The 14,236-nt window shown below is 31.8% G+C and overlaps 1 protein-coding gene across 1 annotated transcript; it reads right to left on the reverse strand.

The window, feature by feature from the left end:
* Positions 1–12,266: 12,266 nt before the first annotated feature.
* LOC115698284 (protein PHLOEM PROTEIN 2-LIKE A9) lies at positions 12,267–14,034 on the reverse strand. The gene is made up of 3 exons (XM_030625498.2): positions 13,761–14,034; positions 13,502–13,596; positions 12,267–12,906 (listed from the first exon to the last, which is right to left on the reverse strand). Exons 1-3 carry the CDS (start codon positions 13,827–13,829, stop codon positions 12,519–12,521), a joined length of 552 nt encoding a protein of 183 aa, XP_030481358.1. The 5' UTR covers positions 13,830–14,034; the 3' UTR covers positions 12,267–12,518.
* Positions 14,035–14,236: the final 202 nt, after the last annotated feature.

Raw genomic sequence — 14,236 nt, forward strand, 5'->3', positions numbered from 1 at the left:
TCGTGTAATTTTAAATAGATGTAAGATATTTTGCTAACTTTTAAATTTTGTTATTGTATTTATTTAAATTACATTTAAAATCTGAAAAAGATATTCATTTATCTTTTTTAATTTTTAATTATAAAATAACATTTAAATTTTAAAAGTAGTTAGCAAATTTTGAAATGATATTTAGGTTGGTTGAAACCTAATTTTTTAAAATTGTAGGTTTAATTTTAAATTTAATTTTTTTTTTACTAATTTTCGAAAATAAATATTTTATTTAATTAATTATTTATTTATTTCGAAATTAAATAAATCCTACATCCAACTATCCAGCTAACCTTTTTGAAAGTATGTGTTTTAGCTTGTGTGTAAGTTTTCAAAACCTATTATTGCTTGATTGCAAATAGCCATGGTTAACTTGTTGACAGATCCAATGATCTGATTTTAACTCATGGCTCCCTTGGTCAAGTTAATAATTTGTAACAGGTATATTTACAATCTTCTTTCATCTGTGTATGACCTAGCAACATGATAGGACCCATCCAAAGTGTGCTTGTGTGAGCCTATGTGTTTAATTTCATTATAGATGCATATAGGTTGTTGTTGCTAAATAAAATATCATAGTTCTTGATAGATTTTATTTAGGCCCATTTAGTTTTTGGGCTTATTCAATTAATAACAGTTGTTCATTTTAAGGTTAAATTCCTCTCTTTTGGGCCTTGTGTGAGAGTTGGGAGCCATAGTAGTGGGTACGACATACTGAACCCAACACCCCCTCACATGAACCACCCCAATTGTGAAGGCCCATTTGCCTGATTTGAATAACTGTACTAGGTTAATTAAACTAGTTTAACCTAATAAAATTAATTAGCAACATAATTAATTTCATTTATTTTGAAATTAATTTAAGAAAATTATAGTTCAAAGAATTTTTTTATTCTAAGCTAAACTATATGTATTTTCTTGTATTTCATTAAATATAGGATTATAACCATCTAGATTCTTTCTGAAGCTTAATTTAAATATTTCATTAAATATTCCTATTTAAGTTGATATTTAGTTATCTACAACTAACCAACTTAAATCTGAATATCTTTTGGATTTAAAATTTCAAAATTAAGTTGAGGAATTTTAGGCATTGGTTATTAAGATTCTTTAGATATTTTTTAAGTTAATATCTTTTCGAATATTAACTTAAAATAGAATATTTTAGATATTTTTTTTAAGTTAATATCTTTTCGAATATTAACTTAAAATGGAATATTTTTAAATTAAGTGGTTACAACTTAATTTTTGATATTTAATTAAATTTAAATTTGAAAATATTTAAGTTCTAGATTTTTTCTAATACAACTTAAATTAGATATTTTTTCAAATTTTGTGGAAAAGATACTTAGTCAAATAAGATATTTTCTAGATAGTTATTTCTAGACTACTTATTATTTCTAATATTAAATAGGAAAATATTATACATTGTGAAATTAATTATTTAAATAATTAATTTTGGTACAATTTATTTTAAGTATATTTTTTCCTAGTATTAAACTAGAGATTAATAATTAAGCCTTCTCTACACTTAATTATTTATTTCTTGAATTTAATACATTTAATTAATTTGAAAATTAAATATCTAAGTTGATTTTCATCATGATACTTAAATATTTTTTTTTCATGACACTTAATTAAATAGAAAATTATTTTTAGTTGAAATTTATTTTTTCAACTAAATTTAAATAATTTTCAAAATATATTTTTTCTTTATTTTATTAATCAAATTTCGAAATTGCATATCTTAAATGCTTGAATTGCGAATTTTATTTGAACAATAGATTAAAGTTGTAAATTATTTATTTTAATTTTGGACCAACTTAAATCAATGATTTTTTTTTTCATTTAATGATTAATTAAAATAAATGAAGTAAAATATATTTTTCTTTATTTTACTAATCAATTTTTGAAATTGCATTTCATAATGCAAGATGATTTTGAATTTATCTTGAAAAATAGATTAAGTTGTAAATTAATTATTTATTTTAATTAATTCTTGGATCAACTTAAATCAATGATTTTTTTTCATTTATTGATTAATTTAAAATAAATTGAATTAAAGTATATTATTAGAAATTGAATTAATTAGTCAAAGGAAAATCTAGATAGATGATATTTTTGCTTGAAGTATTTTTCTAGTGTATTTAATTAAATAGAAAATTAATATTTAAGTTGATTTTCATCATCATACTTAAATATTTGAATTTTTTCTTATATATTTAATTAAATAGGAAAATTATATTTTTTTGTTGTAAATTAATTTTATTAATTAATTTTGGGCCAACATTAAATTAGAATAATTTTTCCAGGATTAATCTTTTATTTTAACATGCATTTTTGAAAATTGTATTCTTAAATACTTTAATTTTTCGAAATGCAATATATATTTATAGAAAATTAAATTTGAGTTGTAAATTAATTTAAATTAATTTTGTAACAACTTAAATTGAATATTTTTCTAAATATTTATTGGAAATTATTACTAAGATGGAAATAATTCATGTTATTTTCATATCCATCTAAGTAAAATTTATAAATATTAAATTAAAATTTATATTTAGAATTTTTCATTCTAAATTGGAAATTTTAATTAATTAAATATATATTTAAAATAAATAGATTAAATAAAGAGAACCAAAGAAAATACAAATCTCTTTAAATAATGAGCTTTATTATTAAGATATTCGATCTCCATTGTTGGTTTTACATCGAGTTTGTTTTAGTGAGTAATCCTCCTTATGGAGGAACGTTCATTAGCAATTTCACACCGTTTAATCTCGAAAGATAAGTAGTTTGTAAGTGTTTTATATGGTATGGATCACCCTAATGGTGGCGACCATATTTGACTTGCAAATTGCGAAACAATGGTGGAAGCTCATAAGATAGAATTGCCTTGACTCTCGCTTAAACGGGACAACGCTGAATTCCAATCTTGATCGAATAAAAGGTTGCTAGAATGTTTAACATTTTAGATGAGCTGACAACTCTATTCAATGAATGGTAGCTTTGACTCTCGCCTAAACGGGACACTGATATCAGTTTGTTGAAAACCTTCGAAATTATTTAGGATTGTATGTTTTAGTATTTTCACTTGTCATTCCTACTTGCTATATGCTTATAATTTCTGAATTGTGTATGAATTTATATTGAACCACGTTATTTTCTGTTATTAAGTTGTAGTTTAATTTCGAATCTTCATTGTTGGTCTAACTTGGCTTGTTTATCTAATGAGATAAATCCCTAGTGGATTTTCACCATTAGACATACATAATAGTGTTAGATCTCGAAAGATAAATATTGTATATGCGACATCTAGCTGTTCATCAATTGATGACACCTTAGACTAGTATTTTTACGATATGAAACAAGAAGATTGTATAAATAAGATTACTTTGACTTTCGCTAAGCGAAGCATCGTTGGATTCTTATTTATAAACGAAATTATCTTAATTCCTCTTAGCTTATTCATTTCGAATTAGCTCAATAACATATCATTGGATGAATGGTCTATAAATCATTTCATGTCATTCTATATTTTCTCTTAAGAAATTAAATGACGCATATGATTATAATCCCGAAATTCTATTCCCAATTGATATAAATCCTCAATCTTAGAAATCTCCTACTTGTATGAGCAAATCAGACTTAGATTTAAATTAGTAGTGGTGGTCCAAGATAGAATTACTCATTATATTTGGTATAAATTTAAGTCTTTGACTTTAATTTTAGATTTCAAACAGAAATTTTCTTATATTTCTAATTCCAGGATGCAATACAGTTACACCTTCACAAGGGTTTAATATCCATCTTTTATTAATGGATTCAAACTGTATGGAATATGAGTTAGGTATTCTGTGACCAGGATCCACTTGCACTATTCTAAGAATTCTTTGATGTAACTAAACCTAAGTCATCAAAAGACACTACCACATTTTTTTTTAATCTATGGCATTTGTATCTTGTTCATAGTGGATTTGACAAGATCAATCTCTGCAAAGAGTTAATATGCCTATATCCATTGAAAGTAGTTCATCTCATTAGCAGATGGATGTACATTCAGGGGTGGATATGAGTTTTTCGTTGTATTCTTAAAACGATAACTCTAGATTATACCTTTTAGCAAGAAATTTGAAATGTTTGAAAAAATTCATTAATTTCTAGCAATGGTTAAAACCATTAAGGTAAGTGGTTAAAGATCTTGCGAACTGATAGGGTGGAGAAATAGTTAGTAGATTTGCAGTTCAAAGATCATTAAATTGATTTTTGAATTATATCCAAACTTACCTCCCCAGAAATTTCAAGTTGCATGTTGATGATTAGTTACTAGTCGTTGCCTAATTCCTTCTATGGTAATACAATTTCAGAATGATGTAATGGTTGTATACTTAATGTAAATCATTACTAGATTCATGGATGACCTAATAAAAATCTTAAGAAAAGCTAGAACTGTTAACCATGGTTTGTTAGCTATTCTAAGTGATTAGGGGTGGACCATCCCATTGTCAATAGATAAGAAAGTGTTTGTTCAAACAAATACTACTTTTCTAAGATAATGACTAAGTTTGAAAACAAGTAGTAAATAAAGGAGATATTTTTTTTTTATTCCAAAAGTGTTCTATCATCTTATATGACATATGATGATCCCACTGTCTCTGTTGTCTTGTCACAACCAAAGAGGTTAATACCATTTAGTTTTCTTAGACATAATTCACGGTACCTTGTCGTAGTGGGAGAGTTTCTGGGAACTCACCTTCTTATGACTTGGGAGACACTAATGATTAAAATCCATTGTGAGTTTAAACAAGTAATGGATTGTCAAGATAAGAAACTAAGAAGAAAAGCCAATAGAACTATGGTTTAATCCATTCACATGGAATAACCTAAATTTTTCTATTACAAGGACATAAAAGGAAATTTTCGTTTATAAGTCTATTCAATGGACTTAACAAAACTTCCTGTTCCTAGTATTATAGGTTTGAGTTTATCTAAACCTATGGCTTATGGTATACCTGGTAATTACTTACTCTAATGCAAGCAACTTACTTTAGTAAGATGCTGAAGCATTTTCTTTCTAATGGCAATCTATAGAAGCTTCACAACTTCTTAGACATAGATTTTATTTATCTAAGGAAAAGTCTCAACTATTCTAGAAAAGATAAAGCCATGAAAGAATTTCTTAAATCAACAATGAGAGGTCTTAAATATGCTTTTGTATGCCTTAGACCAGACACCTGCTGTTGAGTGGGAGTAATGAGTAGGTATCAGATTAATCTAGGAGAAGAACATTGGAAGACAATCAAGTAAATCTTAAGATTAAGAAGAGGAACTATATGTTAGTCTATAAGGGTGTGTTTAAAACTCTTAGACTACACCATATCAGAGTTCGAAATTTGCCTTTGTGCTAGTAAATCTTTCTGATAAGATGGTGGTTACTCTGGGGGTGGAATAGTGATTTTGGAGAAGTGTAAAAACCTATTTGAAGTCTCTAGGTCTACCAGAGAGGGACTGAATGTTAAAGTTGCAGGAAAGGTACTTATTCAGTCTAAGGAAAGTTCTATACATTTTTGGCATCATTCCAAATTGCCTTAACTACTAGTGTTAATTTCCTGATTAACCCAAAAGTAGTTGCCAAAGATATAGAATCCAGTATCCTAAGAGAGTAGACATATAGAGAGGAATTTAACATTATCAATGATTTTGTGATTAAGGAAGAGTAATGGTGGAGAAAAGGTTGTGGTTAATTCAACCTTTCAGATCCTATTACGAGGAGTTTACTACTACTACACTTGATTTGTATATCAAGGTGTTGAGATTATTTGAAATGAACATTTTGTTTTATATTAGTGCAAGTGGGAGTTTGTTGGGTTTTATGCCCTAAATAAAACTCATTTCAATATAATCAGATTTACTTATTAATATAGATCATAAATAACATTTAATGTTGCATGGTTCACATGATTTATTTCATGATTATATGTATATAATTTATGAATTCATCTGAAACCCTTTTCACATACTTGATCCTGTTTATTGTGTCGTCAACACATTGGATAGTAAACATGACTATGTGAATAAAGTTTCCTAGATTTATCAGACACAAAGTTTTACTGATATGATAATCTACAACAGAGTTTACTTGCATTTGGAGAAGTGCTATGTTCTTTCCAGAGCATTGGTTAAAGTAAAGCTCAGGTTGGATGCATCGGAAGGGACCGATATTGAACTTTGACTTAGATTTATTAAACTTACCGTAATATCTATTCAAGTCAATATCGCCTAGTTGATCCTAGATCAAATGTTCTTAATCCTGTTATGATTAGGCCTAATCTTGAAAGGCTATTCGTGTTCTTTGATTTGTTAGTTAAGCCTACTTTTAGGCCAGGGTGATACAGACATTTTGGGAACACGGTAGTGCAATTGAGTGGGAGCGCTAACATAAACATGGAATCTATAGCTTCTATCTGGCAAATAGTAAGCAAAGGATGATCTCCTTCGAGCTTGACCAAACGAACATAAATGGTGGAGTACTCATTTCACATAAGCCGAAATATCATTTATACGGGGTCAAGTGTTTTAAGGATAAAATACATTGTAGGGTGTAACGGTAATCAAATCCCTTTACATTGTAGATCATTCATATAGAGGATCATTGATCACATTAGGATTATAACAATGGATAACTAATGATGCGTCTATATGGTGGAACATATAGAGCATTCTATATACTGAGAGTGAAATTCTAAGTTCTATGCGTGGATTCAACGAAGAATTAATAAGTTAGTGAATTTTAGTGCTAAATTCTTGATCTACTTATTAGAAGCTCGGTTATATAGACCCATGGTCCCCGCACTAGTTGAGATAATATTTCTTGTGAGACTCATATAATTGGTTTTGATTAATCAATTGTAATTCTCAAATTAGACTATGTCTATTTGTGAAATTTTCACTAAGTAAGGGCGAAATTGTAAAGAAAGAGTTTTAGGGGCATATTTGTTAATTATGATACTTTGTATGGTTCAATTAATAAATATGATAAATGACAATATTATTTAATAATTATTTATAGTTATTAAATAGTTAGAATTGGCATTTAAGTGGTTGAATTTGAAAATTGGCGTTTTTGAGAAAATCAGATGCAGAAAAGGTAAAACTGCAAAATTGCAAAAAGTGAGGCCCAAATCCACTAAGCATGGCCGACCACTTTTGTAGGCAATTTAAACTGATATTTTCATTATTTTAATGCCAAATAATTCAAACCTAACCCTAGTGGAATGCTATAAATAGATAGTGAAGGCTTCAGGAAAATTACACTTCTGATTTAGAAAAACCTGAGCATTCTCTCTCCCTATCTGGCCGACCACTCCCTCTCTCTTTCTTCCCTTTCAATTTCGAAAATCTTAATGTGAGAATAGTGCCCACACACAGCAAGTGATACCTCAATCATAGTGAGGAAGATCGTGAAGAAAGACTTTCAGCAAGAAAGAGCTTCAACATCAAAGAATCAGAGAAAGAGATCCAGGTTCAGATATTGATAATGCTCTGCTACAGAAAGGAATCAAGGGCTAGATATCTAAACGGAAGGAGTCATTATATTCCGCTGCACCCAATGTAAGGTTTCCTAAACTTTATATGTGTTATTTCATCGTTTTAGAAAGTTCATATTTAGGGTGTTAATAAACATACTTGTGAGTAGATCTAAGATCCTGGTAAAATAAATTCCAACAGTAACACCTTGAGGGCTTGTGGGGTCGAATACAGGCGAGACTGTTGGGTTAGATCGGTTCGTGCCGGTGAGTTCAGTTGCTATCCTCCAGTGAGACTCACAAGCGAAACATCTGAGGGGCCAATGGTAGACTAGCACAAGTGGCTCGACTGGAATAGGCGCTTGGAGCCTCGAGCACATCAGGGCTGGAGCAATAATCCCACTGCGAGACTATTTCAAGGACTTCATAAACCGCCTCGGTCTTGCCCCATTCTAACCAAATCCCATTTCATATAGAATCCTCACAAGTTTGAGGGTTTTATACAAAATCTTGAATTGGGAGTGCCCCACTCCCTTGGAAATAAAGTATCTTTATTGACTAGCCTTTGGTAGGTAGCCCAACTATTCTTAAGTCCAAATGGCATAACTTTATAACAATACATGTCAACATCTGTTCGGAAGCTGGTATGTTCTTTGTCGGGTGGTTGCATTCTTATTTGATTATACCCCAAGTAGACATCTATGAAACTTAGGTTCTCATGACCTGCTATATCATCCACAAGTTGGTTGATCCTTGGGAGTGGAAAACTGTCCTTCTGACAAGCCTTGCTGAGGTTAGTAAAATTAATGCATACCCACCACTTTTTGTTCAGCAATGGGCACCGGTACAGGGTTGGCTACCTAGGATGGGTAGAAAGCCTCGATTATGAATCTATTTGCTCGGAGCCTTTTTACTTATTCTTTTAATGCATGTGCATGTTCTTTATCCAACCTTCTTATTTTCTACTGTATGGAGCACAAATTGGGATCGATGTTGAGGGCATATGAAATGACAGTTGGGTCAATCCCGACCATGTCTTCATGCGACCAGGAAAAAATGTCAAGATTTGCTCTTACAAATTTTATCAAAGTTGATTTTATTTTAAGCAATGAAGCTTTGCCAATTTTGAGTTTCCTGGTCGACATAGCAAGATCAATTTTAACTTCTTCTAGCTTTTCGACCAACCCAACATTTATACTTGGTTCCCTAATCCATGTCTTCATCCCTGCCTTGGGCGGATCCCTATTTAACAATACTTTTACCTTTCTCTGAACTATGGCTAGATGTATCTTCCTTTTTGGCCTTAGTTAAGGCAAGGTTGTAGCATTCCCGTGCAGTTTTTTGATTGCCCTTGAGACAACCTACTCTATTTCTTGTTAAAATTTCACGCATAGGTGGTAAATTGAGGTTACCGCTTTTGACTCATATAAGGTTGGTCAGCTCAACATAACATTAAATGTAGAAGGTACATCAATTACCAAAAACTGTTCCATGATTGTATTGGCATTTAGAGCTTTCCCTACAGTGAGTGGAAGGTGAGTGTGTCCCAAAGGAGCTATACTTTGGCCAGAGAAACCATTTACGAGCTGTGTGCAAATAACCAAGTCTTTGAGTTGAAGCCCTATATTTTCATATGTAGTTTTGAAAAGAATGTTTGAAGAAGCTCCATTTTCGATCATTGTTTAAGAAACTATCTTATTTTTTATTTGTACTTCAATGACCAAGGGGTTGTTGTGGGGATAGATGACATGGTCAGAGTCTTCTTCACTAAATGAGATGACTAGTTCTTCTATATATGTGGTTGTTTTGGTTTTCATTCTTCCACGACCAACATTTCATCTTTCTGCTCATACTGTTGGGTTCGAGAATACCTTTCTCTAGCTTTGTTTGAGTCTCCTGCAATATGAGGGCCCCCAATAATCACTTGTAAATTATTTGCGATGGGTGGGGGCATAAACTGGTTCTAATTATTGTCTGGCTAGGCGACCCTTTGGTCCTGGTCGACCTTTATGTACCTTCGTAAGTGCTGGTTATTCTTCCCGATAAGGAATTCTATTTCTTGATTTTGATTATTGCACTCGTTGGTATCATGGTCGTAGTCCCCATGAAAGCGATAGTACTTAGTAGTGCCTCTCTTGCTTACATCTTTCTTCATTGGTGGGGTCTCTTATATGGCACCATAGACTGAGTTGCTGTAAAAATGGTTTCTATTTCTTCAGTAAGGATTGTAAAGGCAGTAAACTTTGAGCTTTCTCTCAAGGATGTTGTTGCTTATAGTTGAATTTTCCTTTCTTTCCATTACCTTGATTACTGTCGTTGTTCAGTCTTTTACCATTTTGACCTGAATTGATGTTATTGTGATGAGAGTTTTGAGTCTGGACAGATATATTGGCAATAGTGGTGTGACATTGGTTGGTCTTTTTCATCACTGGAAAAGACTAGTGGTCTGGATGTTGCACGAAGATCGGAGAGGAAGGCCATGACAGAGCCCATTTTGGCTTGCGAGGCTGGAGCGTTCAGGCCAGAGTGCAATCGTTCAAGTTGAGAAGAATAGAGAGATAGTTGGGCGAAAGAGAGAGAAAGTGTTAGAGAAAGTGATGAAACCCTAAAGCTAAAGCCTTTATATGTCTTAAAAGTTAAAAAAAAAATTAATGATGATAATGGTTGAAAATTAAAAACCGCGTGAATAAGTGTCCTTCAAAAGTGTAAGGGCCATATTTGGCAAAACACTAAATAACCGTGGTGGAAAGGTTATTATATAATGTCCATCCAAAAGTGTCCCTTGTTCCAAAACAAAAGGGTGTTAAAAGGTTATAAGCAAGTATGACATGCAGGTGGACTTAACCTGCTTGCTGTGTGGGAAGGGAAATGAATCTATAGAGCACTTATTCTTTAAATGTGAATATAGCAGCAGGTGTCTCGCAGAATGGAAGAAGAGGTTGCAGTGGGGAACGAAAGCAATAGAGTTGCAGAAGCTGCTGCAATATATCAGCAAACTTAAGGAAATATCAGCAACAAGGAGAAGCATGATGATTACTATGCTGGCTGCCTTGGTGTATCAGATCTGGGGGCACGAAATGATGTGTTGTGGAATAAAAAACAATTAATGGCAAGTCAAAGTAATTGTCAACAGAGCACAACAGGAGAGTAAGAGAAGAATAGCAGGGGTATGGCCAAGCAAGACAAAGGAAGTGGACAAGCAATGGGTGATGAAATTGTAATTTTTGTAAAGTCCTAGTTTTATAGCACATAGCAGTCAGTTTTTGTACAGAAAACATGAGATGTAACTGATAGTTTTGAGCAATAGAAAGTATCCTTATTCATCAAATTTTTTTTGGATAAAATGTCTCTTTTCTTGTAGTGTAAATAAAGCTGTCATTGCATGTGTGCTCTCGATTGTATGGTACGACAATTAACCTATTAGCTACATTAGGTGTCTATTTTTAACATGATATAAGACAGTTTACAAAAACATTCTCATGCATGTCGTCTAAGTACAGTTTTGTATCCTATATATTCTTTTGGCGAGAGGTGTGACTGGTTAAGGGTGCCGGCACTATGACAGGGACAGTACTTACTCGGTCAAAATGGCAATTATGTGCCATGGTCCCTTCAATTTGATGAGGGGGGTTTTTGACTCGTCTCAATTGGTGAAGTGGTGGAATGGTATGTAGAATGTGGGAGTTCCTCCAAATGTAAAGGTTTTTATATGGCGCCTATTTCTCTATGCCATCCCTGTAGTTAAATACTTGGAAAGTTATAGTTCCCATGTGTTCAAGATGTGATGAGGAGTCCGAGACCCTAGAGCATGCCTTATTTTTTTGTCCCGCTCTTAATTTGATTTTGGAGAATATAGGATTTCTATCGTCTATTCGTAGATATGTTAATGGCCTGATACCAGATATTCTTACTGCTCTATTTTTTGCATTTTTTCGAGATGAGTTTGGATTGATGATGATGTTGTTGTGGTGGATATGGTATGATAAGAATTCTATTTTGGTTGGTAAGACACAATCAAGAGTGACACTTATTCCCGAACAAGCTCAGTAGGCCTTATGAGATTTTCGAGAACACCAAGGGCTCGATATAAATACGACAATTACCGCTAGTGTTGGTCAAGCCACGCCATGGTGGTGTCCTCTGCCGACGGGTCACTTATCTTTGACAATCGACGCTTCATTGAAGTCAGGTAGAGGCTTTGTGGGATTGGACGGTGTGATACGGGATGGTAAGGGGGTGGTTTGGGTGCTAGTCGTGGGATTGGCTAGAGATTTTGGTGTGAATGTGGCAGAGTTACTACCGATTAGATTGATGTTGTGTATTGCTCGATCGACAATTTTGTTTTTCTATCTCCAATCTTGGAAGTGATCGACAGTAGTCGTAGGCTGGATCAATAGTCCTCACTCTAATAACACTTGTGAGCCAATAATTTTTTGAGTTATTTATTTATTAGCAGCTGTTGATAGTAGTTCTTGCAATGTTATTATGCGCTCTGCAGATAGTGTTCTCATGCACTAGTTACTTCTGTTACTAATTCTTTAGAATACTATCCACTTTTTATTAGTTCTCATTTAACTGTTAATTCAGTTTAATGAAATCCATACTTTCTTTCAATAAAAAAATGTAACACGTAATTAGGAACTTTTTACATTAGTTATTTATTAAATGGAACCAACAACAGTATAATGACACCTAAATTATGTTGGGCAATTCATCAAATAAAAACATCTTTATTTGCTCATATTTATTGATCACGAGATCTCTTAAAATACGAAACATTATGTATATGTATAAACTTACATAAATTAATTATATAAAATCTTTTATTCTCGTAACAACCATAACAATGTCCCACTTATTAGAAGGTATATATAAACATTGCTTAATTATTGATATGAATAACAAACCCATATGTATTTTTGTATATAGATGATGATGGCGCATGCAGCTGGAATTAAATTATTAGTTTATTACTTTTGAAACAACTGCCTTGTGAATCTGAAGACCACCTTTCCATTTTCCACTCCAAACTTCATAGAGCCCAAAATAGAGTTTCTTATCAGCATCAGTAACATTATCCGGAACTTCGATTACAAATTCCTCTGAAGGAAATGGTGTGCCTTGTCCACTGTTAGTAGTGTTTTGGTCCTTTAGCACTATCTTCGACCATTTGTACTTGCCTCGTTTACCAATCTTAGCCATTAAGTAAACTTGACAACCATTCCAGCCGAATGCATCCGACTTAAGAGAAAGAAAGAATTGTATCTTATACTTTTTACCAGTCTCTAGGCTTGCAGTTGACCCAGTTACTTCTAGCCAAGACACCTGTATGAGCTCTGCTGTAGGATTTCTGGAAAAAAAGAATAGATTAATTATATTTCAATTAATTTTTATTGGAAAATTTTAAGAAAGAAGTGCATCCTAGTTATTTAAAGAGTATATTACTATTAGACATGAGTGGTGTCCAACACTTTTCATAAATGACGTCTTTTGATTGGTCAGCGATATTGGCTCAAAGTTATTTTTTTTAAGTTATACGAGACCTGATACTTAATTAAACCAATAGCAGTATGACACTAAGGAGGGTGTTAGCACTACTAATGCCTTTTAGCAATTCTCTTATTTAAACTATCTTACAAATTTACAATTTTTCGTGAAATAAACTATTTGAATTCTATCTTCTATTTTCTATATGGCTAATTAATTAGAGTTTCTTACAAAATTATAAAATTTGTTAAATAACTATAATAAACATTATCACATGAAAAAATATAATTATGTCTATATTGTAAGCATATCAAAATACTAAGAAGATGCATCCGTATATCTATTTATAGAGGTAGACCTAGAACCATTATTAATTACATAATCATTATCTATTTCTTTTTATATATAGTAAGCAAGAGTGAAATGGGAAGATTATGCATTAATATGGATGGCCTTACTTTCCATTGTTGGGCTTAGCTTCATTAGGTATTCGCCAGTAGCGTGAGTCGTTACCCCATACAATATTAAGTCCACGTGGATAGAAAATAATTTCCTGTAACAAAAACAAAATAACACTCATTACATATTTATTCAAAAAAAAAAAAAAAATAACACTCATTACATATTTGTTTTAGAGAAAAAAATAAAAAGAAAAAAAAAATATAAAACAGAACTACATCTAAGTCTAACTATAGTCTATAGCCATTTAAAGCTTACGTTTGTATCGGGTCTATCCCCTTCTATTGCAGTGGTGTCTGCATCGTGGTGAGCTTTTGTAGTACTCATTTCAGAAAATAGCAATAAATTGAAGACACCAAAAGTATAATATTTCTAAGTTGCCTCTCTACTAATCCAAATAATTAATAAAAAATTATTCTTCTCTCTTTTTGTTTTGTTTTTTTTTTTTTTAATCTTTTCTCTTCTTTAGAAAGGACTTTTCAGGATTTGTTATATCTGATGAGGCTCTCTTGCCTCTCTTATATACACACCGTGCTCCTATTCACGTTTAATAATAATAATAGTAATAATAATGAATTTGGAATGCAAAAGGAATATTGAAGTTGGATTTGCTTTATTTTGGAATTAATAAAGGAAGGTTTTTATTCCTTTCTGACTTTACTTAAAAGAAGAACATTTGTATACATGGATCCTTTTCTACAATATTCCTACCAAGAAAAAGTTATTATTTTTTT

This window comes from Cannabis sativa, chromosome 7 (genome assembly GCF_029168945.1).
Source record: "Cannabis sativa cultivar Pink pepper isolate KNU-18-1 chromosome 7, ASM2916894v1, whole genome shotgun sequence".
Taxonomy (NCBI): domain Eukaryota; kingdom Viridiplantae; phylum Streptophyta; class Magnoliopsida; order Rosales; family Cannabaceae; genus Cannabis; species Cannabis sativa.